We start from the raw sequence: 27,124 nt of genomic DNA, 5'->3' as shown, positions 1-27,124 counted from the left end.
CTAGCCTTGGGGCATGGCCTGTCCCTTGTAGACGGGGACCCTGCCTGAGGACACCAAGTCCGCGCTGGCCAGCAGCTGGCCATCCTGGCCCGCAGTGCCTCCCTCCCGACGTCCCCGTGTGTCCCTCCTCTCCTGTCCTCCCCTGTTCTGGGGGCTCTTGGTCCAGGACGTCTCCCCTTTGGCCTCTGTGGGAGGAGTGGGGGGTGTCCCTGGTGCCCTGCTCAGTGTCCCCTCCCTGCAGACGTCCCTGCGGCAGATGAGCCAGACGCGGTTCTACGTGGCTGAGACCAGAGTGCTGGCCCCGCGCATCTCTCTGTTCGTGGGCGGTCTGCCACCAGGCCTGTCCCACCAGGAGTACCGCAGTTTGCTGGATGAGGCCGTCGCCAGCAAAGGTGCGCCTGCCTGGACTGTCTCCCTGGGCTGGTGGGGTGCCTGGCCAGGGTGGGGGGCAGGCCAGGAGACCTGAGGGGGGCCCTCCTGCTCCCCGCTCCCGCAGTCATGTGCCAGAATGGTTCCTGACAAGAGGATCTCGGTCCTCACGTCTGAGGCCCAGGGCCTGTTACTTCCTCTGGAGGGTTTCTGAGCCTCCTGATCTGGGCCCTGGGGCTGCCCTGTGCCTGAAGTAGGCGGCACTTCTGGGAGAGTGAGCTTCTCTCTGGTCTGGGAGGCTGGGTGGCCACAGGCCCTGGGGGTGGGTCTCCGGCATCCAGTCACAGTCCCCCCATCTTTGCAGCTGCCCTGGTGACCGTGAGCCATGTGTATTCTGCCCAAGGTGAGCCACCGCAGACCGTGGCCAGGTCTGGTCAAAGGTCACCCCCAGAGCAGGCGGGGGCAGACCCGCCCTCTGGCTGCACCTCGTTGGGGGCCTGGGGGTAGGGGAACCTTGGTGTTTGTTTCCTGGCTCCCAGCTGTGAGGCTTTTGCTAAAACATGACTGAGGTGCGGAGAACATTCTCGCCACAGCCTGTCCTGCTCGGGTTCCAGCGTTTATCCTAGGAAACTTTAGATCTCCCCAGCAGGACAGTGTCGTGGGGCACGTGTCCCCCCCTGGGGGCCAAAAGCAGCTCCCAGCACCCTCCATGGTTCCGTGGGCCCTGGGGTGTGTCTGCCCCACCCCACCTCCAGTAGCCTTGCTCTGTCCACCCAGCATCTCCCGTCTCTGAGCCTAGCCATCCTTGAAGGCCTCCCCCAGGGGAAGGACTCATGCATGCCTTGGGACAGGCTGGCCCAAAGTGGGCGTGGCCAGAACTGGGGTCATTCCCCCGCAGCTGGGGCCCTGGCCCAAGACACTGTGGGGGCGGGGACCTTCAGACAGGCACCCGAGCTCACCGCCCACCTGCCACAGGTGCCGTGGTGCTGGACGTGGCATGCTTTGCAGAGGCTGAGCGGCTGTACATGCTGATCAGGGACACGGCTGTGCGTGGCCGGCCGCTGACTGCCCTGGTGCTCCCTGAGGTGCTGGTGAGTGGCGCCAAGGCGGGCCTGGGGGTGTGGCTCCCATGTGGTTTGTCTTTATCTTGGGCCGTTGGAGCAAAGTCCAAATGTCTGCTGCAAGGCCAGCTCACTCCTCTGGAGGGGCTGAGGTCTGACCTGACGCCGGCTGGCCGGCCCTGCAGGGTGCACGTCCTCAGGCTGTCACGTGTGTGACTGAGTGGGCAGCCCTGGTGCAGTCGTGGGCTCTGGCCCCGCTCGCCCTGCCCTGGAGGCCCCCGGACCCTGCTCGCACCCTGGGCCTCCTCAGTAGGTGGTGCTCCCTGACACCTGAGGCTGTCCTGAAGTCCCAGCAGGGCCCCGGACCCTGCCCTCTGCTCTGTGCCCTGGTCCACCTCTGGTCCTCAGCCCTGCTGGCTGCCAAGGGCACCTCCCATCACCAAGGGTGTCGGTGGCCCCCGACCTAGCTCAGGTCAGGCAGAATTACAGCACAAAGAGTTCAGGCTGTGGCTGGGGGCCACACCTTGCGGTCTCTGCTGCCTTGGCCAACCGTCCAGACAAGGGCGTGGAGATCGCAGGCCCTCCTGGGGATCCTCCGCCCGCACTGTGGCCAGAGACAGGTGGGTCCTGCTGGCCCTCTCCCCTGGCAGCTGCCTGCCCCGGCGAGCAGGTGAGTGCTGCCCGCAGGCCGCCCTGCCCAGGGGCTCACACGTGCCCTCTGTGCGCCCACATCCTCGAGCCATGGCAGAGCCGAGTGCCCTCACTGCCCACGGTGTCTGTGCCTGTCTGTCCCTCATCACCCAGCGGCCCCTGTGGCGGGGGCCCCAGCCCCCCACCCGCACCGTGTGGAGACCCCAGGCCCCCACCCCCACTGTGTGGAGCCCCCAGCCACCCTCCCCCACCGTGTGGAGACCCCAGCCCCCCACCCCCACTGTGTGGAGCCCCTAGTCTCCCACCCTCACCAGTTGGGGACCCCAGCCCCCCCCACCACCGTGTGGAGACCCCAGGCCCCCTCCCCCACCGTGTGGAGACCCTAGTCTCCCACCCTCACCAGCTGGGGACCCGTGCTCTCTCAAGTGCTGTTTCTGCTGTGTGCGGGGAGAGCCTTCACCTGTTGCTGGGGTGAGGCGTGGGGTGGCCCTGTGTGCCCATGTGCCCCTCCTGACTGCCGGGCGGGTCCTGGTGGGCTTCCTGCCTGGACTCATGGGCCCGTGGGCCAGGTGGGGGTGGGGCCTGAAGACACATCATGGCAGGGGGCGCCATGGCCATCGGTTCAGGGCTCCAGGCACCTTCCCTGCCCGTTGGCCAGTGGTTTGTGGGTGCTCTCTCTACTGCCGGGGGTGGCCGCATGGCCTCCCTCCCAAGGAAGGCTGGCCCCAGACCGGCTTGGGGGGCGGGCTGTGGGTTGGGGGAGGCCCGGCTTCCCCCGGGGGCTGCCCCGCAGCCCTGACACAGCCCGCATCTGTCAGCACACGAAGCTGGCCCCGGACTGCCGCCCCCTGCTCGTGTTTGTGAACCCCAGGAGCGGAGGACTCAAGGGCCGTGACCTGCTCTGCAGTTTCCGGAAGCTGCTCAACCCCCACCAGGTCTTTGAGCTGACCAACGGGGGGCCGCTGCCCGGGTGAGCACACCTGGAGGCGTGGGGCAGGACCCTCGCGGGCGCCCCCCTGCCCCGGGGTGGCCGCGCCCCACTGGTCTGTGGGGGTGGCGGACATGCCCTGTCTCCCTGCCGCCAGGTTCCACATGTTCTCCCGAGTGCCCTGCTTCCGGGTGCTGGTGTGCGGCGGGGACGGCACTGTGGGCTGGGTGCTCGCCGCCCTGGAGGACCTGCGGCACCACCTGGCCTGCCCGGAGCCTGCTGTAGCCATCCTGCCCCTGGGCACAGGTGGGGTCGCCAGCCTGCCGGGGGAGGGGGGCCTGGCGCGGGGCCGGTGTGGAGGCAGCCTGTCCTGTGGTTCCCAGGGAACGACCTGGGCCGGGTCCTGCGCTGGGGCGCGGGCTACAGCGGGGAGGACCCGTTCTCTGTGCTGCTGTCAGTGGACGAGGCGGATGCCGTGCTTGTGGACCGCTGGACCATCCTGCTGGACGCTCACGAGCCTGCCTGCGGGGAGGACAGCGAGGCAGACGCAGAGCCCCCCAAGGTACCGGCGTGCCCCGGGCGAGGGCGCGGTGCCCTGTGGGAGGCAGTCTATCCTCATCTGGGCCACGCCCCAGCATCGCTGCGAGTGTGGTTCCCAGGATGGGCAGCTGAGAGCAGGGCCATGGGTGCTGGACTTGCGGGAAGCGGGGAGCCCCTAGGGGTCTACAGGGGCCAAGGGAGACACGTCCTGGCCTCAGATCGTGCAGATGAGTAACTACTGTGGGATCGGCATCGACGCAGAGCTGAGCCTGGACTTCCACCAGGCGCGGGAGGAGGAGCCCGGCAAGTTCACAAGCAGGTCAGGGCGCAAGGGCGGCGTGGGGCTGCCCGGAACTTCCTGGGGGCTTAGCAGCCGTGACCGGGGGCTGGGGCCCCTTGTGACGCTGAGACCCCTGCCAGGTTCCACAACAAGGGCGTGTACGTAAGGGTCGGGCTGCAGAAGATCAGCCACTCCCGCAGCCTGCACAGGGCCCTGCGGCTCCAGGTGGAGCAGCAGGAGGTGGAGCTGCCCAGCATCGAGGGGCTCATCTTCATCAACATCCCCAGGTGCCCACGCGGCCCCTGCCCTCCTGCCCAACCTCCTTCTGACCTGCATGCCCCCCACACATAGGGCTCCCAGGCTCTGGCCCCCGCCCTCCTGTCCAGCCTCCCTCTGACCTCTGTGCCCCTCCCTCTCATGCAGCTGGGGCTCAGGGGCCGACCTGTGGGGTTCCGACAGCGACTCGAGGTTCGAGAAGCCGCGCATGGACGACGGGCTGCTGGAGGTGGTGGGGGTGACGGGCGTTGTGCACATGGTGAGTGTGGGGTTGAGACCCGGGCCTGGGGTGTGCACGGGGAGCATGGGGACCGGGAGACTGGGGCCCGGGGTGTGCACACGGGGAGCATGGGGACCGGGAGACTGGGGCCTGGGAGGTGCACACGGGGAGCGTGGGGACCGGGAGACTGGGGCCTGGGAGGTGCACACGGGGAGCATGGGGAAGGGGAGACGGGCCCGGAAGGTGCACACGGGGAGCGTGGGGACCGGGAGACTGGGGCCTGGGAGGTGCACACGGGGAGCGTGGGGACCGGGAGACTGGGGCCTGGGAGGTGCACACGGGGAGCGTGGGGACCGGGAGACCGGGGCCCGGGAGGTACACATGGGGAGCATGGGGAAGGGGAGACAGGGGCCTGGGGTGTGCACACAGGGAGCGTGGGGACTGGAGACAGGGACCCGGGGTATGTACACGGGGAGTGTGGGGACAGGAGACGGGCCCGGGGTGTGCACACGGGGAGCATGGGGACTGGAGACAGGGTCCCGGGGTGTGTACACGGGGAGTGTGGAGACAGGAGATGGGCCCGGGGTGTGCACACGGGGAGCATGCGGGCATGGAGACAGTGGCCCGGAGTGTGCACCCGGGGAGCGTAGGGACCGGGAGACCGGGGCCCGGGAGGTACACATGGGGAGCATGGGGAAGGGGAGACAGGGGCCCGGGGTGTGCACACAGGGAGCGTGGGGGCTGGAGACAGGGTCCTGGGGTATGCACACAGGGAGCGTGGGGACTGGAAACAGGGTCCCAGGGTGTGCACACGGGGAGTGTGGGGACTGGAGACAGGGGCCCGGGGTGTGCACATGGGGAGCATGGGGACTGGAAACAGGGGCCCGGGAGGTGCACACGGGGAGCGTGGGGAAGGGGAGACAGGGGTCCAGAGTGTGCACACGGGGAGCGTGGGGAATGGGGACCAGGCCCTCGGTGCCGCCCGCGGCCCGCTGAGCCTGGTCCCCCTCCACCAGGGCCAGGTCCAGAGCGGGCTGCGCTCAGGCATCCGCATTGCCCAGGGGTCCTACTTCCGTGTCACTCTCCTCAAGGCCACGCCCGTGCAGGTGGATGGTGAACCCTGGGTCCAGGCTCCCGGGCACCTGATCATCTCAGCTGCGGGCCCTAAGGTACATCAGGGTGGGCTGGGAGCAGGGCTTGTGGCTGGTGGGCAGTCCAGCCATGGCTGGTTCTTCTCTGGCCCTGAGAGGTCACGGGGCCGGATAAGGTGGCCAGCCCTTAGCCACCACTCCGTCCCCTTCCGTGAAACCGGCTGAGACGGTGGCGGCAGCTCTGGGGCCCGTGGCCAGGCGGCCTGCGTTGTGACAGCCGTGTGCCCTGGGACAGGTCCACATGCTCAGGAAGGCGAAGCAGAAGCCCAGGAAGGCGGGGCCCCCCAAGGATGCACGAGCAGATGGGGCGCCGACCCCTGAGGGGGACCCCAAGTAGAGGTGTGTCCTGGAGCAGTGGTCAGCGGCGGACAGATGTGCCCACAGCTCTAGCCTCTGGCCTTCCCGTCTCTTCCCCATGCCACGCGGAGACTGCTGGGTGGGTGGTGCGGGGCTCCCTGGGGCCCAAGTCGCTGTCCTGGAGGACACACCCCCCCCCCCCCCCCGCCCGGGGCCCCTCTGCCACCTCTGGGCCCCTGAGCTGGGCAGCACCAGACCTCAGCAGTGCCCCGAGACACCCCTGCAGGGCAGCAGGCTGTCTGGGCCTTGGGGGTGCCCAGCGCAGTCACGGAACACCCCAGCCACTGGCTTCCCTGGCCACGCGGTGTCTGGCTGGCCCAGTCTGGAGTTCTGCAGGGACCCTGGCATGACTGGGCTGGGAGAGGCAGGCCCTGAGGAAGCCGGGTGGGCCTGGCCCCCAGAAGGTGTGTGGTGCCCGGGAGGCAACAGGAGCTGGCCTGGCCGGGACCCCTGAGGAAGTGAGGCGAGTGTGCGGCGGGAGAGTTTTAATCGGCTGGGGAAAGTGCTTCGCCCCCCACGTGTTAGCAGTCAGCACACGGGAATCGGCTGGGGAAAGCGCTTCGCCCCCCACATGTTAGCAGTCAGCACGCGGGCTTTGTGTCCACCGAGCAGACTCATCTCTGCTTCTCCATGTGGAGACGGGGGACGCAGATGGGCTGCCAGGCGGGTCACTCAGAGCCCCGGAGTCCAGCGGCCCAGAGCCCTGTCTAGGCCCTGGAGGAGCCTGGCCCAGCTGCCTGGGGACCCCGAGGCTGTGAAGGAGGGTCTGGAGGCCCCTCTTCTGACTGTTCGGTCCCTCTGCCTTCGCACTGGCTCTGCCAGGCCTTCACCCTGGGTGGCGGCCCGCCCTGACACTGGCCTCGACCTCAGACACGGCCCTGCCCAGCCCTATACCCGCCAAGCTCGTGCCAAAGCCACCCGGACATGGGCACCGTGAGGGCTGCGGGCCTCCAGTGCCCGGTGTGCGTCCCTCGGGCCTGCGTCCGGGGCTGGACTCAGCTTTCGCTTTGCAGCCGCACCGACTGACGGGAGCTGCCTGTCACTGTCGCTCGGGTGGACGAGTGCTCTCGTGTAAGCGAGTCTGAGTCTGTGTGAGCTCTGCACCCCTTCGTGTGTAATCTACCCCCTGAAGGTGACCGTAATTTATATCTTGGACAAATAGAGTCTGGGCATCCAGCCCTGCTGCTGTCCGTCTCCTGCGTCGCTGTGCCCGGGGTGAGTCGTGGGGGTGCTCTGGCAGCCTGCTGGGGCCTTTGCACTGGGGTGTGGACTGAGTCCAGGGAGGGCCTGGGCCCGCTGTCCCAGGGCCCCCGCCTCCCGCCAGCCCTCTGGGGCTCATCTCTGCTGCCTTGAGCAGACAACAGGCACAAGCAACACAGTGAAGCTGCCGTGAGACTCTTCTCTGCAAAGTGGAAGTAATCCGAGGGTCTGAGGCAGAACATGAATCTTCACGAGGCCCTCGAGGTGGGGCGGGGTGGGGCGGCGCTAGCAGGGGGCAGGGAGCAGAGGGGACTGGGCCTCGTCTGCGGCCCCAGGTGCCGGCCGCGCGAGCATGGGCCCCACCAGGCCCCGCAGGGCCCTCAGGCCAGCCAGCGCCAGGCGCACCAGGAGCCGTAGCAGCAGGAAGGCGAAGGGCACCGCGATCTGCATGGCGTGGAAGATGGCTGTGCTGAAGCTGCTCAGTGCGCAGGTGCAGGCGAAGGCCAGCAGGCTGGCACAGGGGTACAGGGCAAGCTTGGCGAACATGAACGCGTGCTCGCAGCCCCCAAAGCGCGCTGAGGGCTGCAGCGTCTCCCCCTCCTGCAGCAGCGCTGTGGTCCAGATGGCGAACTGGAAGATGCTGGCCAGGAAGATGATGGCGCAGCTGATGCGCACGCTCTCCAGCTCGTCGCGGGGCTGCTTTGTGAAGGCCGACGTCTGCTGGTAGGCCAGGGGCAGGCCGCCCACGAAGGCCAGCGAGAGTGTGTTGAGCAGCCCCATGGGCTGCGTGGCCCTGCGGATGTGCAGGAACAGTGAGTGGTGGGCGAACCAGAGCAGGCCCACCGTGGCGAAGGAGCCGAAGTAGGCCAGGAAGTGCGGTCCAGACTCGCCCAGCGCGGCCACCAGGCTGCCCTGGAACTTCTCCTTCACGTCCTTGGCGTCCGGGACGTTGTCCTCGCTGAGGGGAGAGACACACCAATCTGCGGGGGCCCCGCCTCTGGCATCCGGTCAGCGCGGCCGCCCCACACACTCGAACTTTAGATGAATGAACAGCACCTGCGGAGCTTTTGCGGCTCTGTGTTGACACACGCAGTGCTGTTCACCTGAAGTTCAAGTTCAGCCGCAGCCTTTGTTGTCTAGGCGGACCGCAGCCCTGCCCGCCAGGCCCCAAGCCTGCAGCCCCTCTGGCGTGCACGGGTGGTGCTGTGAGGCCCCACCCCCCTGCAGGGGCCCATCCGTGGGCGTGGCCCCGCAGGCCTTAGGGGCTTTGCCCGGGCCCAGCTTGACTATAACACGAGTCTCAGGCACACAGGAGGCCGTGGACAACAGCCACATGGACAAACCCGGCGGCCGCATGCACGCTGCTGCGGGTGGGGACAGGAGACAGAGCCTGGGGGCTCCCGGGGAACCCCGTCTGGGTCCTCGGGCTGTGCCTCTAGGGGGAGAAAGGAACCCTGACCCATGGGGTGCCCAGCCACAGCTGCCCCTCACTGCCACCCAGCAGGGACGAGGTGGGCAGGGCTCTGGCTCAGGGCAGAACCTCAGTCTGAGCCTCAGAGATTTGTGCCCATGGACATTTGCTCCTAATTTTTAAAAATTCACAAGTTACCGTAAGAAAAGTCTACTCAGAGAAGCTTAGGAGCATCAAGACTTTACATGATCAGATACAGAACATAAAATCAGAGTGTTTAAATGTTAATAAAATATGAATGTACTGAAATATGGCCAAGGAACAAAAAAAGGCTTTAAAAAGGATGGAAGATTTGAAAAAGGAGTAGATAAAACACTTAGAAATGAAGATATGACAACCGAGGCTGGAACTCTGACAGACGTAGAAGCTGCCTGGCTAAGCGGCAGAGTAGGGGACAGGAAGCTGGGGGCCGCCCACCCGCCGCCTGCCGCCCGCTGCAGCCGCCCACTGCCCGCAGCTCCGGGGGGAACCGGCCCTGTCCGGGGCCCTCGGGTGGGAGCCCCTTGGGAGGGTGGCCCACGGCTCTCACCAGATGTCCAGGATGAGCAGAGTGGCCACGATGGCGTAGACCCCGTCACTGAAGGCCTCCACCCGCTCCTTGCTGAGCGGCTCGTGCAGGTCAAAGGTGAAGACCTCCACGCTGTGAGCCGGGGGCTCTCTGGGGCCTGTGGCAGGCCAGGGAGGGTGGCCGAGCCCTCAGCGCTTTGGGCCAGCGGGGGGCCCTGCAGGGACGCCCAGCCCATGCTCTGCGGGCCCTGGCGGCAGCCCCGAAGCCCCCCAGGACAGTCCCACCAGGCACCTACCCACAAGCTGGGCTCTGCACCAGCCAGCGGCCTTGCTCACGTAGGGCAGGAAGATGACCATGGCCATCAGCAGGTATGACTGTACGGAGAGAGCGCTTCAGGGGAGTGCTGAGGCCCGGGGGAGCACGGCCATGGCAGGATCAGGGCGCGCGTGCGCGTGTGTGTGTGTGTGTGTGTGTGCATGAAACAGCAGGCCGAGTGGAACCTGAGCTGGGTGCGGGGTGGGGGCTGACCAGGGCCGAGGGGTGTTAGCCCATGGGAGGAGCAGGCCCCGGGCCCGAGCGTCAGCACTGGGGGAGACGGGCCAGACGGAGGTGGGGATGGTGGGCCAGGGAAGTGACCGTGCTGGGAACTGGAAGCTGGGCCCAGGACAGCATCCCGGATCGGGGTGGGGGGGTGGTGCAGTGAGTGCCTGGGAGGATGGGTGAGGGCTCACAGCGACCGTGGTGGGGACTGGAAGGTGGGCCCAGGACAGCATCCCAGATCGGGGGGGGGGGGGGGCAGGGTGGTGGTGAGCACGCCCGGAGGATGGCCGAGGGCTCCTGGGGAGCTGTGGGGGCGCTGGGCAGGGGGCTCTCCCAGGTGGTGACAGGCAGGTGCCCCAGGCAAGCAGGTGAGGGGATGAGGGCCAGAGCCCCCGTGGGAAGGGGGGACATGGCGGGGGCGGCCTGGGCCCCACGAAGGCCCCCCGCTGCTGTTACCACGCAAGGCTCCAGTCGCCTCCCTGCCCGGGCGCCTCATGGCGCCCACAGTGCCTGCCCAGGGGCCTCTGCTCTGCCTGCTCCTCACCCAGGCTGCTCATTCCACACCAGCTGGGCCCTCTGTCCTCCACACGACAACCTCCACTGCCTGAGCCCAGCCAAGCCGGGGGGCTGACCCACCCACAGTGCAGACGCTGCAAACCCCAGTCCTGCCCTCTGTCTCTGAGCTTCACCCCTGCTGGCCTGCCCTGTCCATGCGGAGCGCCCACTAAAGGCCACGGTCAGGGTCACCACGCCTGGCCCCTGACCAGCAGGAGTGGGGGCCACTGGGAGGTGCAGCCCCCACATGGTGAGGGGACACGTCATCTCCCCTGCCCCACCCGTGGCCTGAGCCGGGGACCCTGGACCCTGGGCCCAGCCCCCAGCTCCACCCTCCAGGCTGTGGCTCTGCGGCCCTTGCCAGTCTATTTTAAATTTGGAATTCTCTTGAAACATTTACTAGACAGTTAAAATGCACTCCTTCACACTTCTTGTGATGCTTGGGTTTAAGGGTTCACTCTGCTTCACCACAGTGCAGGTAAAGGCAGGAGCTGCCCGCGTCGCCGCTGGTGGGGCTTATATTCCCGCCCGTGTAAGTGCAGCGTCTCCAGCTGCAGCTCAGCCAGGACAGAATCAGGCGTCTCCCTACGCTCTGTCTCCGGGCACTCTGAGGGGCCAGCCCACCGTGCCTGCAGCTCCCTTTCCTCCACTTCTGCCCTTCCTGGCTCAGGAAGGTCTTTCCATACTCCCTCTCTCAGTGGGTCACAGCCCCACACACGTGTAGAGGGCCATGCATCCCAGGCCTGCTGGTTTGCGCTGTGGTGGCGCTGGGCAGGTGCTGGACTCACCGCGGGGTAGAAGAAGAGGGAGAAGCCAGCGGCGGCCAGGCAGAGCGCGGGGCCCTGCACGATGATGCCCAGGATGTGCTGCCGGTAGAGGCCGCGGTGGGCAGAGCGCTCGATCTGGGGGCTTAGGAGGTGTGGGAAGTGGAAGGCGTAGAGCACGATCAGCGCCTGCGGGAAACGCTGCAGCTACAGGTGGGCTCACGCGGGCGCCACAGGAGGGCCGGGGGCGAGGGCGGTGGGACCCTCGCGCTGCTCGGGCGGGCGTGGGGTCTCAGCCCAGCCTGAGGGCGCCGGGCCCCATCTCATTCTCTGTCCACATCAGGACGGGGGCTCAGGCCCCAAGCGGGTGCCTGGGGCAGGCACGCCCTGGCAGGTACGGTCTGCACAGCCCCTCAGCAGGGCCCAAGCCCACGGTCTGCACGGCCCCTCAGCGGGGCCCGAGCCCACGGTCTGCACGGCCCCTCAGCGGGGCCCGAGCCCATGCCACAGCTGTGCCCTGAGACACAGGAAGGGGTGGCATCCTACCTGCACGGCCCCGATGGCAATCACACACATGCAGAACAGGAAGATGCCCAGAGGCACCTCGGGGAAGGTCACCATCAAGGAAAACTGCAGCCAGAAAAACCCACAACATCAGGGCCCCCGCGAGTCCGCTGGGCCATGCCTGGGCCACTGTGAAGCCATCAGGGAAGGGAGCATCTCTGCCACAGGAGCCCTTGGGCTGAAGCTTGAAGCCTTTAAAGCTGAAGGTTTTCAGGCTCGTAAAGGCTCCCCAGACCCCAACCCTCTGTGACGCACTGCGCTCACAGCATGGCCCTCCCTCCGAGTCCAGGAGCTGCTGGGTGAGCAGATGGTGGGTCACCTGCAGACATGAGCCCAGCTCGGCCAGGAGGCCGGGAGCTCCGGGGGCCAGGCAGGCGTCTCCCCACCCCCACCCCCACCCGCGCCCCGTGACGGGAACTGGCCGGCTCCCGGAAACCTCTGCAACCACATGGTCCAGGCCGACTGCCCACGAGTCTGAGAGCTTTAGGAGGGCGTGTTCTGGGGTCAGTGGAGGGCGGCTGGGCCTGGGGTGGAAGTGGGGCCGGAAGCCCCTGTGACTCACGGTGAACGGCAGGAAGGTGATGGTCATCATGCAGGCCTGGGAGGGAGTGGGTGTGGCTGAGGGCGGCCGTGGGGCCAGCCCTGCACACCCAGCGCTGACCACCGACCCTGGCTCCTGGAGGGTGGAGCTCTAGCCCAGGAACCGAAGCAGAGACTCACCAGGTTGAGCAGGGCAAGCGTGTCATCTATTTTCCCAACAACTTGGAACAACCTGAACAATTCAAGGAAAAGAACAGAAGTCACTGTGAATAAATGTGGCTCTGATGGCGTGAGACACAGACACTCTCCCGACGGCTTCACACTGAGATGGGAAGAGCCCCGAGGACGCGGCCTGCTCCCCCCAGGCAGGTCTCTGCCAGGCCAGGGCCCAGGGCACACGAGGGCCCAGGCGCTTCTCTCAGTCAGAAGCCCAGGCCGCGGCCCCTGCGTCAGAGAGTGGGGGTGCTGCTGAGCCCCGGACAGGCCGCTGCTGGGCTGACTGGCGCCGGCCATGCCCGCGGCCTGTGCGGCTCCTGGCAAGACTGGGACGGGCAGCCCCTGGGCTGCCTCACTTTCTGTGAATAAGGAGGCAGGGAGGGATCCCTCGAAGCCTCGACAGGGGTCACCTGTGCCCACCAGAGATGCCCACTCTGCTGGAGACACACGTGCAGGACGGCGTGGCGAGACACTCACAACCTGCATGCCGCCGCCTCGCAGGCTCGCCTTCTTGCGCCCCCAGCGCCCCGGCGGGGGGTGTCTCCACCCTGGGAGCCTCCTGGACCCCCCGCCTGTAGGGCTCATCACCACAGCTCTGGGGCCTGGCTCCCCTGGGGTCTGGGGGCCTCCTGGACCCCCTGTCCATGGGGGCTCATCACCACAGCTCTGGGGCCCGGTTCCCCTGGGGTCTGGGGGCCTCTTGGAACCCCCGCCTGTGGGGCTCATTACCACAGCCCCAGGGCCTGGTTCCCCTGGGGTCTGGGGGCCTCCTGGACACCCCACCTGTGGGGCTCGTCAGCACAGCTCTGGGGCCTGGTTCCCTTGAGGTCTGGGGGCCTCCTGGACCCCCCACCTGTGGAGCTCATCACCACAGCTCTGGGACCCTGCTCCCCTGGGGTCTGGGGGCCTCCTGGACCCCGTCCATGGGGGCTCATCACCACAGCTCTGGGGACCAGTTCCCCTGGGGTCTGGGGGCCTCCTGGACACCCTGCCCATGGGGGCTCATCACCACAGCTCCGGGGCCCGGTTCCCCTGGGGTCTGGGGCCTCCTGGACCCCCCACCTGTGGGGCTCATCACCACAGCTCTGGGACCCTGCTCCCCTGGGGTCTGGGGGCCTCCTGGACACCCCGCCTGTGGGGCTCATCACCACAGCTCTGGGACCCTGCTCCCCTGGGGTCTGGGGGCCTCCTGGACCCCCCACCCATGGGGGCTCATCACCACAGCTCTGGGATCCTGCTCCCCTGGGGTCTGGGGGCCTCCTCGACCCCCCGCCTGTGGGGCTCATCACCACAGCTCCGGGGCCCGGTTCCCCTGGGGTCCTGAGGATGCTTTTCCTCAGTGCTGTGCCCAGCACCCCGTCATCGTCCAGGCCTGGGGTGTGCTGCCGTGGCAATGTGCCCATGAAAGCAGTGGTGTGGGAGAGGCCTCCGTGGGGAGCGGGGAGGGGCAGCCGTCCACCCGAGCACACCCACCGCCAGCCTGACCCTGGGCCAGGCGAGGCCACACCTGCTGGGCGCACATCCCACTGGCTGCCTCCCAAGCACAGGCCCTGGCCCGCTGTACCTCGTGTGGGCTGCCCAGGCCACAGTCACGATGAGGAAGGTCATCAGGTAGACGGCAATCCTGGTGGCGAGGAGCCTCTGGACACTCTTGTCAAACTCCTGCAACAGAAGTGCCTCCCACTGACCCCATTCGCCTGGGACAGCGCTGCACCCTGGGACACACCCAGGCTTAGCCTCGTCCAGGCTGGCCCTGGGGTCCCTCCTGACATGCAGCCCCCTGGAATGTCTGCTCTGGAGGCAGAAAGGCCTCAAGCCTCTCCCAGGACGTTGGCAGCGTGACCACAAGCCTGGCAGCCACAGAGAGTTATGGCATTGCCAGGTGAGTGGTCCCGAGGCTGTGTGAGGCCTGGTGAGAGGCTGTGTGACCGCATGCCAGGCAGCACAGGAGAGGGCTCACGCGTCACCGTCACTGGAAACTCCAGACGCAAAACCAACGCCTCGCCCTGTCTGCGGGTCCTCTGAGCCCATGTGAGCAGTCCTGGTTTCCGGATCCCCGGGTCCTGTGGTCTCAATGAGCCTTCTCCTTGGCGCTGGCTGCCAGCCACAGGGCGCCCGCCCCAGCCCACGGCGCCCGCCCTGAAGGACTGTCCCAGCCACAGTCTGGCTCAGAGCCCTTCCGGGCCAGTTGGCACACAGATTGGGGACTTCCCCATGGTGGTCAGCAGCGAGGCGCTCCAGGCCCACGGGTCCCCGTCACCTTCGGCATCTCCCGCAAACACCTGCCTCCCTGTTCTGAAAGTGGTGGCACTGGAGTCCCCAGAAGGTTCCAGAGCAGCAAGAGCGCCCAGGCCCCGTGGCATATGGCTTTCCTGAGCGCAGCCCGCGGGCCCCCGTGGGGAGGCGGCTCCCTGGAGCAGAGAAGGCCGCACGGCCCTTTGCCAAGGCCATCGGGCTCAACCCGCATCTCGGTCTCGTTCAAACTCCGTGAGAAGCAACGACACCACCTGTCTGAGAAGATTCCCAGCAGCATCCAAGCTGGAGCCAGACCGTGGCCCCATGCTGGCCCTGCACAGACCAGCGCCAGAGTGGCCACGAGGGGCTGAGTGCGGCCCTGGGCATGCACACGCCCAGGGACTTGTCTCCTCCCGGGTCAGGGCTGGCCTCGGAGGGGCTGGACGTGTCGCTGTCTCACTTACCCGGTGGAGACGCTCCAAGCTGATTAGCAATGGGAACGTGGCCTTACCTGCTTTCCCACTCCCCTCCCTGCTCACACGCTGGCCCCTCCGCTCCCCAGCACCTGCTTGGTGGGCCGCCCCAGGGGCCACGGCACAGAGCAGGGGGAGTGTGCATGCCAACCACCAGGTGCCCCCGCCCTTCTCAGGTCTCCTCAGGGCTTCATTCACAAGCCAGGACAGGGCTGGCAGGCTCTGGGGGAGAGGTGGCGGACAGCCTGGCCCCAGCCCCCCAACCAGGTGCCCCCAGCCAGGAGCCCGGCCTTGAGCCCACGGGCTGAGCCTCCCGGGCCCCGCCTGCATGCCGTCACCGCAGACCCTTCCCAAGTACCTGCTCTGGGGAGATCTCTGTGTGGGTCACAGGCAGGATCTACAACAGACACAGCGTGGGTCCAGGGATGCTCCCTGGGCACTGACCGCTCCCTGGGTGCCTGTGTTGGCACTCGGGCTGGCCCAGCCGCCCCTCCTGCCCCTCAGCAGCCCGGGGCCCCCACGGACCATCACGGTGGCGATGATGGACAGCAGCGCGTCGCTGAAGCTGAGCATACGATGCGAGTGCTGGGTCCCCGCGGCCGCGTCCTCGTCTGGAGAGCCGGCGGAGACGTCTGCCTGCCCCTCGAGTGTCGGCTCCGGAGCCTGGGGCCCAGACATGGTGGGGCCTGAAAGAAGCACGGGTCTGAGCCGGCGTGGTGCTCCTGGGGCGGGTGCCTCAGAGGGATCTGCTGGGTCCTCCGCTAAGTCAGCTTCACAGGAAACTGCCAAACCATTGACGGGGTTTGCACGCCCACCGCAGTGAGCGCTGCAGCTGCTCCCCTCCGGGTTTGGAGGCTCTTTATAAGTTTGATGACTTTTCAATCTTAGCTGTGCTGACAGACACGCCATTCACTGTGCTTCATACTGACCAGCTGAGTGTCCCCGCGTCCCCCCTTTTCACCCGTGCACCTTTTGTGGTAAAGTGCCTACTAGAATCTTCAGTTCACTTTTTTTGGGGGATTATTTGTATTCGTGTTGAATTTTGACAATTCTTTCCACATTGTGGTTAGAAGTCCTTTGTTAGAAGTGTAATTTGCAGACATTTTCTCCAAATCTGTGACTTGCCTTTCCTTCTCTTACCAATCTTCAGGAGGATGTAAGTTTCTTTTTTAAAATTTTTATTTATTTGACTGCCTCGAGTCTTCATTGCATCATCCAAAACCAGGGATTGAACCTGTGTCCCCTGCACTGCAAGGAGGATTCCTATCCATCAGGGAAGTCCCTAGAAGAATATAAGTTTTAAATTCTGATGAACTCTACCTTACCACTTTTTATTTTATGGATTATTCTTTTGGTGTCATATCTAACAATTTTTAGATATGCTGAACCCAAGATCACAGAGATTTTCTGTTTTCTTCTAGAAGTTTTAAAGTTTGAGGTCTGACTTTTGGCCTATGATCAATTTTGAGTTTTATATAACATGCAAAGTACAGTCAGGTTTCCCTTTCCTGCAGATGGATGTCTGATTATGCCAACACTTCTTGTTTAAACGGCTGTCCCTGCTCCACTGAACTGCCTTTGCAGGCACCTTGGTCAAACGCTGACAGACGCATTCGCAGGGTGTCTCTGGGCGCGCCCGTCCTGCCGGGGATGAGGTGCTCGTCCTCTGCGGCATCACACTGCCTTCGTGCAGCCTCACGGCAGTCCTGATGTCTGCTCGAGTCCTCCAGCTTTCTTCCCTGTCCAGACCATTTGGATGATTCTCGCTCTTTGCCTCTCCCTCATGGTCTCCCGCTTGTCGGGGCCTCATCCATAGTTCCTCAGGCAGAAAAATGGGCTATAGCGGCCCTCACTGCCTGGCCCACTACTGGAGCCGGCCTGGGGTCCAAGCCAGAGAAGGAGGACTGGAAACGCTGAAGCCTCCGGCGTGCGTCATGCGTCAAGTTCCAGCCCCCTTTTCAACGTGTTGCCTTTTGTGCACGTTCTCTTCTAATATTTTGCCCAGAGTTTTCACCTGTCATCAGCGGGAGGGGCTGGCGCTAACAGAATCCTTTTACTTTACAAAAGGGAGGGCGACGGAGCAGGGGAAGGTGGGACGGAAGGGCGTCTGACAAGCAGGACTGGAGGCGGTGGGCTTCTTTGGGGCCAGCTTTGGGGACAGACGCCCATTACATGGCTTCCTGCACTTTTTGCATGTTTAAGTTGTTTTCAATTAAATTTTATTCAAAAATTCAGTAAAGATCAAATATAGACACAGAAATTCTCAACAAAATGTTAACAAATGGAATTCTGTAACATACAGAAAGAATTATATATCATGCCAAGTGGGATTCATTCCAGGCATGTAAGGTTGGTTTAAAATTAAAAAATCAATTACTGTAACACACCATATAAATAGCAAAAAAGACAAAAACCATCATCTTAATAAATGCAGAAAAAGCATTTGACAAAATCTAACACTTCTTCATGATAAAAACTATTCAACAAAATAGGAATGTAAGGAAACTTAATCAACCTGATAAAAGGCAAACATCATACTCAATGGTGAAAACCCTGAGAAACGGTCCCATCTCAGACCAGTGGCGTGACAAAGGCCTCTACTCCCGACGTTGTGCTGGGACTTCCAGACATGGCAGCTGAGCAAGGAGAACGAGCTAGAAGGCACACAGAAACCGTCTTTCTCTGTAGACGATGTGATGCTGCACAAAGAGAACCCTAAGGAACCCACACAAGGAAGCTGTTAGAGTAAATGAGTCCAGCAAGGCTGCAGGAACAAGAGCAACGCATAGAGCAGCTGCATTTCTACTCACCAGCGATAACCAACCCTACAACACATTTAAGAAAGCAATCGCGTTTATAATAGTGTCAAAAATACCCAGGAATAAATTTTTAAAAATGAATGTAAAACATGGTTGAGATTAAAGAAGGCCCCAATAAATGGAAGACATCCTCTGTCGAAAGATTAGAGAACTTAATATTGTTAAGATGGCAATACTTCCCAAATTTACCTACAGGTTCAACACAATCCCTCTCCAAATTCCATCTGCCTTCCACGTAGAAATTTACAGTTCAGTTCAGTTGCTCAGTCGTGTCTGACTCTTTGCGACCCCATAAATTGCAGCATGCTAGGCCTCCCTGTCCATTACCAACTCCTGGAGTTCACCCAAACTCGTGTCCATTGAGTCGGTGATGCCATCCAGCCATCTCATCCTCTGTTGTCCCCTTCTCCTCCTGCCCCCAATCCCTCCCAGCATAAGAGTCTTTTCCAATGAGTCAACTCCTCGCATGAGGTGGCCAAAGTACTGGAGTTACAGCTTTAGCATCAGTCCTTCCAAAGTACACCCAGGACTGATCTCCTTTAGGATGGACTGGTTGGATCTCCTTGCAGTCCAAGGGACTCTCAAGAGTCTTCTCTGACAGCACAGTTCAAAAGCATCAACTCTTCGGCACTCAGCTTTCTTCACAGTCCAACTTTCACATCCATACATGACCACTGGAAAAACCATAGCCTTGACTAGACGGACCTTTGTTGGCAAAGTAATGTCTCTGCTTTTGAATATGCTATCTAGGTTGGTCATAACTTTCCTTCCAAGGAGTAAGCGTCTTTTAATTTCATGGCTGCAATCACCATCCTCAGTGATTTTGGAGCCCAAAAAATAAAGTCTCTCACTGTTTCCACTGTTTCCCCATCTATTTGCCATGAAGTGATGGGACCAGATGCCATGATCTTCGTTTTCTGAATGTTGAGCTTTAACCCAACTTTTTCATTCTCCACTTTCACTTTCATCAAGAGGCTTTTTAGTTCCTCTTCACTTTCTGCCATAAGGGTGGTGTCATCCGCATATCTGAGGTGATTGATATTTCTCCTGGCAATCTTGATTCCAGCTTGTGCTTCATCCAGCCCAGCGTTTCTCATGATGTACTCTGCATAGAAGTTAAATAAGCAGGGTGACAAGATACAGCCTTGATGTACTCCTTTTCCTATTTGGAACCAGTCTGTTGTTCTATGTCTGGATCTGACTGTTGCTTCTTGACCTGCATATAGACTTTTCAGGAGGCAGGTGAGATGGGCTGGTATTTTCATCTCTTGAAGAATTTTCCAAAATTTGTTGTGATCCACACAGTCAAAGGCTTTGGAAGAAATAAATGTTTTTCTGGAACTCTCTTGCTCTTTCCATGTTCCAGCAGATGTTGGCAATTTGATCTCTGGTTCCTCTGACTTTTCTAAAACCAGCTTGAACATCTGGAAGTTCACAGTTCATGTATTGCTGAAGCCTGGCTTGGAGAATTTTGAGCATTACTTTACTAGCATGTGAGATGAGTGCAATTGTGCGGTAGTTTGAGCATTCTTTGGCATTGCCTTTCTTTGGGATTGGAATGAAAACTGACCTTTTCCAGTCCTGTGGCCACTGCTGAGTTTTCCAAATTTGCTGGTATATTGAGTGCAGCACTTTAACAGCATCATCTTCCAGGATTTGAAATAGCTCCACTGGAATTCCATCACCTCCACTAGCTTTGTTTGTAGTGATGCTGACTAGAAATTTACAAGCTGACCCGAAAATTCATATGGAAATGTAAGGAGCCTTTGGGTATTTAAGGAGCAGCAAAACAATCGTGAGAAGAACACCGCTGAGAACTCACACTTCTCCATTTCAGAGCTCAGGGCAAAGCTGCGGTGGTCACGTCAGCGCAGTGACAGCACAAAGACAGACGGGAGGTCGATGCACGACTCAGAGGCCAGAGGCAAACCACTATGCTCACACGCCACTGACTTGCAATGAGTGTGTCACGACCATTCAATGGGGAAAGAACAGTCTTTTAAACAAATATTGCTGAGACAACTGGATATCCACGCACAAAAGAATGAATTTGGGTATTACCTCATGCCACATACAAAAATTAACTAAAAGTGGATCGAATGCCTAAATGTAAGAGCTAAGACATTGGAGAAAATCTGCATGGCCTCACATTCTGCAAAGAATTCTTAAATGTAACACCAAAAGCACAAGCAACAACAAAAATAAATTGGAGTTCATCAGAATTGTGATTTTGGTGTTTAAAGGCCACTATTAAGAAAAAGACAACCCACAGAATGGGAGAAAATATTTGCATATTATGTATCTGGTAAGAATCTAGCATCCAAAATATAAATAGAACTCTTAAAACCTAGCAGTAAAAAGACAACCCAATTCAAAAAACAGGCAAAGGATGTGACAAGACATTTCTCCAAAGAAGATATTCCATCGGCCAATAAACACATCAAAAGATGTTCAACATCATTTGACTGCATTGGGAAAAGCAAATCAAAACCACAAGACATTTACCCCCCAGGATGGCTATCACACAAATCGATGAAGGACAGCAGCAACTTTTAGTGAGAACTCAGAGAAAACAGCAACTTAGTGCAGTGCTGGCGGGAACATGTACAGTACAGCTGCTGCGGAAAATAGAACAGAGGCTGCTCAGAATTTTAAACAGAGAATTAACGTTGCTGTTGTTCAGTCACCAAGTCATGTCTGACTCTGCAACCTCATGGACTGCAGCATGCCAGGCTCCTATTCTTCACTAATTCTCTAAGTTTGTTCAAACTCACGTCCACTGAGTCAGTGATGCCATCCAACCATCTCATCCTCTGTCACCCCTTTCTCGTCTTGCCCTCAGTCTTTCCCAACATCAGGATCTTTTCCTGTGAACTGGTTCTTTGCATCAGGTGGCCAGAGTATTGGAGCTTCAGCTTCAGTCCTTCTAATGAACATTTAGGGCTGACTTCCTTTAGGATTGACTGGTTGGATCTCCTTGCTGTCCAAGGAACTCTCAAGAGTCTTCATCAGCACCACAGTTCGAAAGCATCAATTTTTCAGCTCTCGGCCTTCTTTATGTCCAACTCTCACATCCATACACGACTATTGGAAAAACCATAGCTTTGACTATATAGACCTTTGTTGGTAAAGTGATGTCTCTGCTTTTTTTTTTTTTTTTTTTAATACTTACAATGTATATTTATTATCATGCCAGGCTCCTCTGTCCATGGATTTCTCAGACAAGAATACTGGAGTGAGTTGTCTGCTTTTTAATATGCTGTCTAGATTTGTCATAGCTGGTGGCTCAGACGGTAAAGCATCTGCCTACAATGCGGGAGACCCAGGTTTGATCCCTGGATCAGGAAGATCCTCTGGAGAAGGAAATAGCAACCCACACCAGTACTCTTGCCTGGAAAATCCCATGGACAGAGGAGCGTGGTAGGCTACAGCCCATGGAGTCGCAAAGCGTCGGACACGACTGAGCGACTTCACTTTCCTTTCCTTTCTCCCAAGGAGCAAACATCTTTTACTTTCATGGCTGCAGTCACCATCTGCAATGATTTTGGAGCCCAAGAAAATAAAACCTGTCACTGTTTCCACTTTTTCCCCATCTCTCTGCCATGAAGTGATGGGACCAGATGCCAGGAGGATTAATATAGGATCCAGTAATTCCACTTCTGGGATTTCCACTTCCTCAGACTGGGAGGTGCACCTGAAGTAAGCCAGGACTAAGTCACAAAGAGCACTTCAGCACCTTCATGAGTGTGGAAATTCCTGTGAAGAGTGTGCAGGGCTTATATACTTTTCCATATATATATATATATATATAGTATTCCATATACAAGGGCATTATCAGATATTTTCTCCCAGAGTGGGCTGCCTTTTCATTCTCTCTCTCATATATATGTGTGTGTATGTGTATATGTACATATACATATATATTTAGAGCTTCCCAGGTGGCTCAATGGTAAAGAATCCACTGCCAATGCAGGAGACACAAGAGATTCAGGTTCTATCCCTGGGTGAGGAAAATCCCCTGGAGAAGGAAATGGCAACCCACTCCAGTATTCCTGCCTGGGAAATCCCATGGACAGAGCAGCCTGGCGGGCTACAGCCCACAGGGTCAGAAAGAGTCAAACACGACTGAGCACGGACGCACATACACATTCAGGTCGACAGACTGCTTTTCAAAGCAGTTTTGAGTCTGCAGAATAACTGAAGGGCAAGTGCAGAGAACTCTCAGTCACCAGTCCCCCTCCCCGACTGTCCCCATCATTAACATCTGACGTTAGCGTGGCTCAGGTGATGAGCCAACATGGACACATCATTGTATTGTAGCTTTAAGGGTGTTGACAAGTGCATGCCTGTGTTCACTGTCACGGCGTCACATGAAACAGCTTCCAGCCCTAAGACCCCGTGTGCTGCCTCTATTCATCCCTCCCCACCCGAAAACCCTGGCAACCACCTATGTCTTCACTTGTCTTCAGTCTTGCCTTTTCCAGAACGTCGTGGAGCTGGAATCTGCAGTACGTGGCGCTTTCAGAGTGGCTCCTTTCACCTGGTAGTGTGCTTCCGAGGTCCTCTGTGTCTTTTTTGTGGCTTCTGGCTCATTTCTTTTTATCCTTGCATGATACTGTTTTATCTGTGTACCAGTTCATGCACTCACCTGCTGAAGCACATCTGCAACATACACTGTGAGGTCCCTAAGTCTGGTGAAGTCCTGTTTATTGACTCTTGTTCTTCATTTGTGTTGTTTACTGTTTTACGGCTTGTTCTTTGGTGCCATATTAGAAACTCTCACGGGTGGCTTTCTAGAAGTTTTATGGGTTTTTTTCTGTATATGATGCAAGGTATGGATTAAGTCTTTTTTTAAACATGGATATCCAATTTTTCCAGCATCATTTGTTGAAAAGACTATCCTTTCTCCAATTAATTACCTTTATTCAAAATCAACTGACTATATTTATACTTGTGGGTCCACTGATCTACTTATGTATCTTTACAGCAAAACCACACTATTTAGATTACTGTACTTTTATAAGAACTGAAGTTATATAGTGTAAGTCATAAAAATTTGTCCTTGTTCAAACTTGCTTTGGCTATTCTAGCTCCTCTGCTGTTCCAAATGAATGTTAAAATCATGTGTCAATTAAAAACGTATGATAAGATTTTAACTGGGATGACATTGAATGTATAGATTGATTTGATGTCCTAACAATACTGAATTTTCTAAATTAATGAATACTGTGTAACGTTCCACTTATTAAGGGTTTTCAGAGCAAAGTTGCCTAGTTTTCAGTTATACATCTTGCATCTCTATTACGGATTATCTTCAAAATTTAGTATCTGTTGACACTATTGTAAATAGTGTTTTTTCTAATTTCAACTTCCAATATTTGTTGCTATTTGGAAATAGAACTTTTTGTTTATTAACCTTATATTCTATAACTCTGCTAAAACCATCAGTTCTAGTAGCTCTTTTTGTAGTTTCCACGATTTTTTTCACCTAGAGTAGTGACTCCAACTGAGGGCAGTTTCCCCTTCAGGGACATTTGCCTGGAGACCCTTTTGCTGCAACAGTGGTGTGTCGCTGGTGTCCAGGGCCTGAGGGAGAGGTGCTGCCAAAGGCCCTGTGCTGCGCTGGGAACATCCCTCCTCCACCCACTATCTGGTCCACAATGTCCGTGGCCAAGGTGAGGAAAGTCTGACGTGGACGATCATGTTATCTTCAAATAAACATCTTACTTATTCCTTTCCAACCTGGAAGCTTTAATTTCTTGTCTCATTACACTGGCTAGAGTTTCTAGTATAATGTTGAATACTTGTTCCTCAGTCTTTCATCATTCCATTGTGTCAGCTATAGGTATTTCACAGATGTCCTTATCATGCTGAAAAAGATTCATTTTACTCCTAGCTTGCCGACAGTGTTTTTTTCTTAAAAAAAAATCAGAAATGGATACTGAATTTTGTCAAATGCTTTAAAAAAATTTCTTTTTTGGCCACATGGCATGTGGGATTGAACCTGCACTCCCTGCAGTGATAGCGTGGAGCCGTAACCACTGGATCACCAGGGAAGCCCCATCAAATGCTTTTCCTGTGTCTTGTGTGTGTTAGTTGCTTAGTCGTGTCCGACTCTTTGAACCCCAAGGACTGTAGCCCGCCAGGCTCCCTCTGTCCATGGAATTATCCAGGCAAGAATACTGGAGTGGGTTGCCATTTCCTTCTCCAGGGGAATCTTCCTGACCCAGGATCAAACCAGGGTCTCCTGAATTGCAGAGATTCCTTACCATCATAGCCAGAAAGAAGTCCCTAAATCTCGAGATGACCCATTTGGTTTCCTTCTTCACTGTAATAGTGTAAATTACATTAATCCATTTTTTAACATTAAGCCAACTTTGCATTCCTAAGATGAACTTCACTTGGTCAACGTTGTATCATCCTTTTCATATAGTATTGCATTCAGTTTGCTAAAAAATGTTTTATAAGAATTTTTATTTCTGGTATGAGAATACTAGTCTGCAATTTTCTTTTGTTGTAATGTCTGTGTCAAATTTTGGCATTAGAATAATGCTATCCTTATAGATTGAGATGGCAAACATTTCCTTCAGTTTAAAGAACCCCTAGAAAATTGGTAATATTTCTTCTTTAGCTTGGTGGAATTCCCAGGAAAGCCATCTAGGTATGGAGTTTTCTTTGAGGAAAAGTTTTAAACTATAAATTCAATGCTTTAATAGTTATAGGGCTATATTGGTTTTTCTATTTCTTCTGGAGTGAGTTTTAGCACTGTCTTCCAAGGAATTTGTTCCCTTGGTGCAAGTGATTGAATTTATTGGCAGAAAGTTGTTTGTGTTCTCTGATTATCCGTTTAGCAATGACATCATCACGTTCACTCATGATATTGTCAGTCTTTTTTTCCCCTTGTTCAACCTGGCAGAAGTTACTCATTTATCATCTCAAAGAATCAGCTTTTGGTCTCATTGATTTTTCTCTATTGTCTTTTATTTATTTCTGCTCTAATACTTATCATTTCTCTTTTTGTACTTAAGAGTTTCATTCACTCTTATTTTTCTAGTTTATTAAGATGAATGATTTGAGACAACTTTTGAAATGCTGCATTTTCATTTTTTCCATTCAGTGTACAATTTTAATTTCCCTTTTGATTTCTCCTTTAATCTATGGGTAACGTACAAGTGAGTCAACAGGTTTTTAAATATTTGGATGATTTTCCAGATACATGCTATTAATCTCTAGCTTATTCAATAGTAGTCAGGGAACATCTTTGTCCAGAACATGAAACATCCTGGTAAATGTTGCTTATATATTTGATAATGTGTACCCTACAAATGCCCATTAAATCCAGTTGGTTGATGGTATCACTGAACTCTGCCACATCCTTGGTCATTTTCTGGGTATTTGTTCTGTCATTACCTGAGAAAGTAGTATTGAAATTTCCAACTAAAACTGCGGGTTTGTCTCTCTCTCCTTGTAGAACTATTAGTTTTTGCTTCATGTATTTTGAAGTTTTATTATCAGAGACAGAACTGTTGAGGATTGTTACATCTTCTGATGAATTTACCCATTCATCATTATTAAATCCTTCTAACTTCTGACTGTAGTCTTTGTTATGAAATCTACTAGAGGGACAGGTTTGGTGACAAAGACCGTGCACGCAGCCTTAGGCGTCATGTGTGGGGTGAGCCGCCTCAGAGCACAGGCTGCGAGTCCAGGAGGGTGTGGTCCAGAGACGCAGAACTGGATAAAGATGGCGCTACGGCAGCTCCTCAGGAGCATGAGTGTCAAAAGCACTCCAGCAACATGAAATACAAAGTCTGAACAAACTCTCGTCCCCAGGGGAGTCACACTGTCTAGAAATCTGCACCTGGTTGTAGGTCACACCAGCACAACCCACATCCTCTGAACTCAAACACACCCTGGGCAACATCATGCTTTCCCGTGTGATTCGCTAGGTCTCCCACAAAAGCTACTTTAGATCTTTTTCGCACTGTTTCAATCTTAGCTCCCTTCTCAGTTTCAGTAGATGTTTTCTTCTCCTTATTCACAGTAAGAAGTCATTAGAGAATTCCTTCACTTTAATTCCAACAGACATACAAAGGTACTACACCTTCCTCCATTTCCTTTTATGAGAAGCGATTTTCCAAAGCAAATGCTTTCCTATGCTCTGGACATCATCCCCTCCCACCTTCTACGGGACCCCTGTGCACCTGCCCTGCCCCTGCTAGCTGGCTGGAGGCTGCCCCAGTCCCCACCATCACTCCAGCTTCACTCTCCACACCAAGGCAGAGTTACCTCCACTTACCATCTGTCTTCCTTTCTATACTCCTCCCCTTAGGTTAAAGGGAGCTTTGCAATGAAACAATGTTATTCTTGGCAAGGTCACCAAAGATCTCTTTGTTGCTAAGTCCAACATACAACTTTCACTCTTTTCCCTACTTTTAAAGGGGTATGTGTCACTTCTAATTACCCTCCCTTCCTTCCCCCCATCTTCCTGTGGCCCTGGGATGCAATGCTCTTAGTTTTATTCCTGCTTCCTTGGCTGTTCCTCCCCTCTGAGGACCGCATCCCCTTTCTAACCACCGAGTCCCCTCAGGGCTCTCTTCAGCTGCCACGTATATGCTAGGGACACCCAAACACAGCCTGACTCCTTCCTGAGCCCCCAACCCTTGTATTCCATTTAGCAGACGAACACTGGCTGGAGAAGCCGTGTGACTTGTGTGGACTTCAAGCTGGATCACTAACTGTACCCAGCAGACCCCGGTCAGCTGGCCGTGTAATGCCACTGCGGAGCACGTTTTGTCACCTCAAAGGCGGGGTGGGAGTTCTCCGAGATGCTCCAGGGTCACTAAGGCGAACACTTCTAAAAGGATGTGGCAAGCAGTAAAGCCCTGTACGCACTAACCTGCTTTATTACAAGGATAACACACACTAGCCTGTCTGGAGAGAGATCTCTGTGAAACTCCGGGCGGGTGACGATGCTGTCTGGGGATCCGGCTCCAGGGCCCCGCGCCGGGACCAGGAAGCGGCCCAGGGGCCAGGCGAGCGTTGCTGTCTTACCTGCGGGGGCAGCTCTAGGTGGTGGGTGACACCCGGGAGTCTGGGTCCAGTGCCGCCAGATCTGACTTTTTTCTACAGAAGCTACCAATCTCGGTTTCTAAAATTGAGCTTTTCAGTTCTTTAGTGGGAGCAACTAAAAAAGACGGACATTGCCAGCGCCCTGGCGCTCCGCGCACACAGCCCGCAGCTCCCGCTGCGCAGCCAGGCCCCGGGAACTCCCGAGCGCCAGCTTCCGCGGAAACGGCCAAGCGGGGACGGTTGGGCGCGCCAGGTCGGGGGCGAGACCTCCGAGGGTCGGGCGCCGCAACTAGCAGGCGCGCGACCCGGAAGCCCCACCGAGGTCCGCAGGCGC

General features: G+C 57.3%; 2 protein-coding genes across 5 annotated transcripts in view; one reads left to right on the top strand and one right to left on the bottom strand.

The window, feature by feature from the left end:
• DGKQ (diacylglycerol kinase theta) overlaps window positions 1-7,009 on the top strand; it is an 11,982-nt gene extending 4,973 nt beyond the window's left edge. For 2 of the 3 annotated variants that reach the window (XM_025290471.3, XM_025290469.3), the window contains 11 exons: window positions 242-392; window positions 734-772; window positions 1,345-1,460; window positions 2,900-3,051; window positions 3,167-3,315; window positions 3,393-3,571; window positions 3,768-3,868; window positions 3,970-4,116; window positions 4,253-4,364; window positions 5,342-5,494; window positions 5,712-7,009. In XM_025290471.3, coding sequence (XP_025146256.3) covers window positions 242-392; window positions 734-772; window positions 1,345-1,460; window positions 2,900-3,051; window positions 3,167-3,315; window positions 3,393-3,571; window positions 3,768-3,868; window positions 3,970-4,116; window positions 4,253-4,364; window positions 5,342-5,494; window positions 5,712-5,813 — 1,401 coding nt within the window. In that variant the 3' untranslated portion in view covers window positions 5,814-7,009. The remainder of the gene's footprint in view (window positions 1-241; window positions 393-733; window positions 773-1,344; window positions 1,461-2,899; window positions 3,052-3,166; window positions 3,316-3,392; window positions 3,572-3,767; window positions 3,869-3,969; window positions 4,117-4,252; window positions 4,365-5,341; window positions 5,495-5,711) is intronic. The other variant, XM_045166323.1, reaches the window with a different exon arrangement.
• Window positions 6,304-27,124, bottom strand: TMEM175 (transmembrane protein 175). 2 transcript variants are annotated; one of them, XM_006067379.4, is made up of 11 exons: window positions 26,773-27,123; window positions 15,425-15,585; window positions 15,258-15,296; window positions 13,756-13,853; window positions 12,156-12,207; window positions 11,998-12,033; window positions 11,418-11,501; window positions 10,896-11,060; window positions 9,308-9,386; window positions 9,034-9,169; window positions 6,304-7,991 (listed from the first exon to the last, which is right to left on the bottom strand). In XM_006067379.4, the coding sequence occupies exons 2-11, from the start codon at window positions 15,575-15,577 to the stop codon at window positions 7,319-7,321; spliced, it is 1,515 nt and encodes a 504-aa protein (XP_006067441.1). In that variant the 5' UTR covers window positions 15,578-15,585; window positions 26,773-27,123; the 3' UTR covers window positions 6,304-7,318. The 2 variants fall into 2 exon arrangements, with proteins under 2 accessions (XP_006067441.1, XP_006067442.1); XM_006067380.4 differs by lacking the exons at window positions 15,258-15,296; window positions 15,425-15,585 and having other exon boundaries at window positions 26,773-27,124.

The sequence above is a fragment of the Bubalus bubalis genome, chromosome 7 (genome assembly GCF_019923935.1).
Source record: "Bubalus bubalis isolate 160015118507 breed Murrah chromosome 7, NDDB_SH_1, whole genome shotgun sequence".
Classification (NCBI taxonomy): domain Eukaryota; kingdom Metazoa; phylum Chordata; class Mammalia; order Artiodactyla; family Bovidae; genus Bubalus; species Bubalus bubalis.
This window is presented reverse-complemented; position numbering and strand designations above follow the sequence as displayed.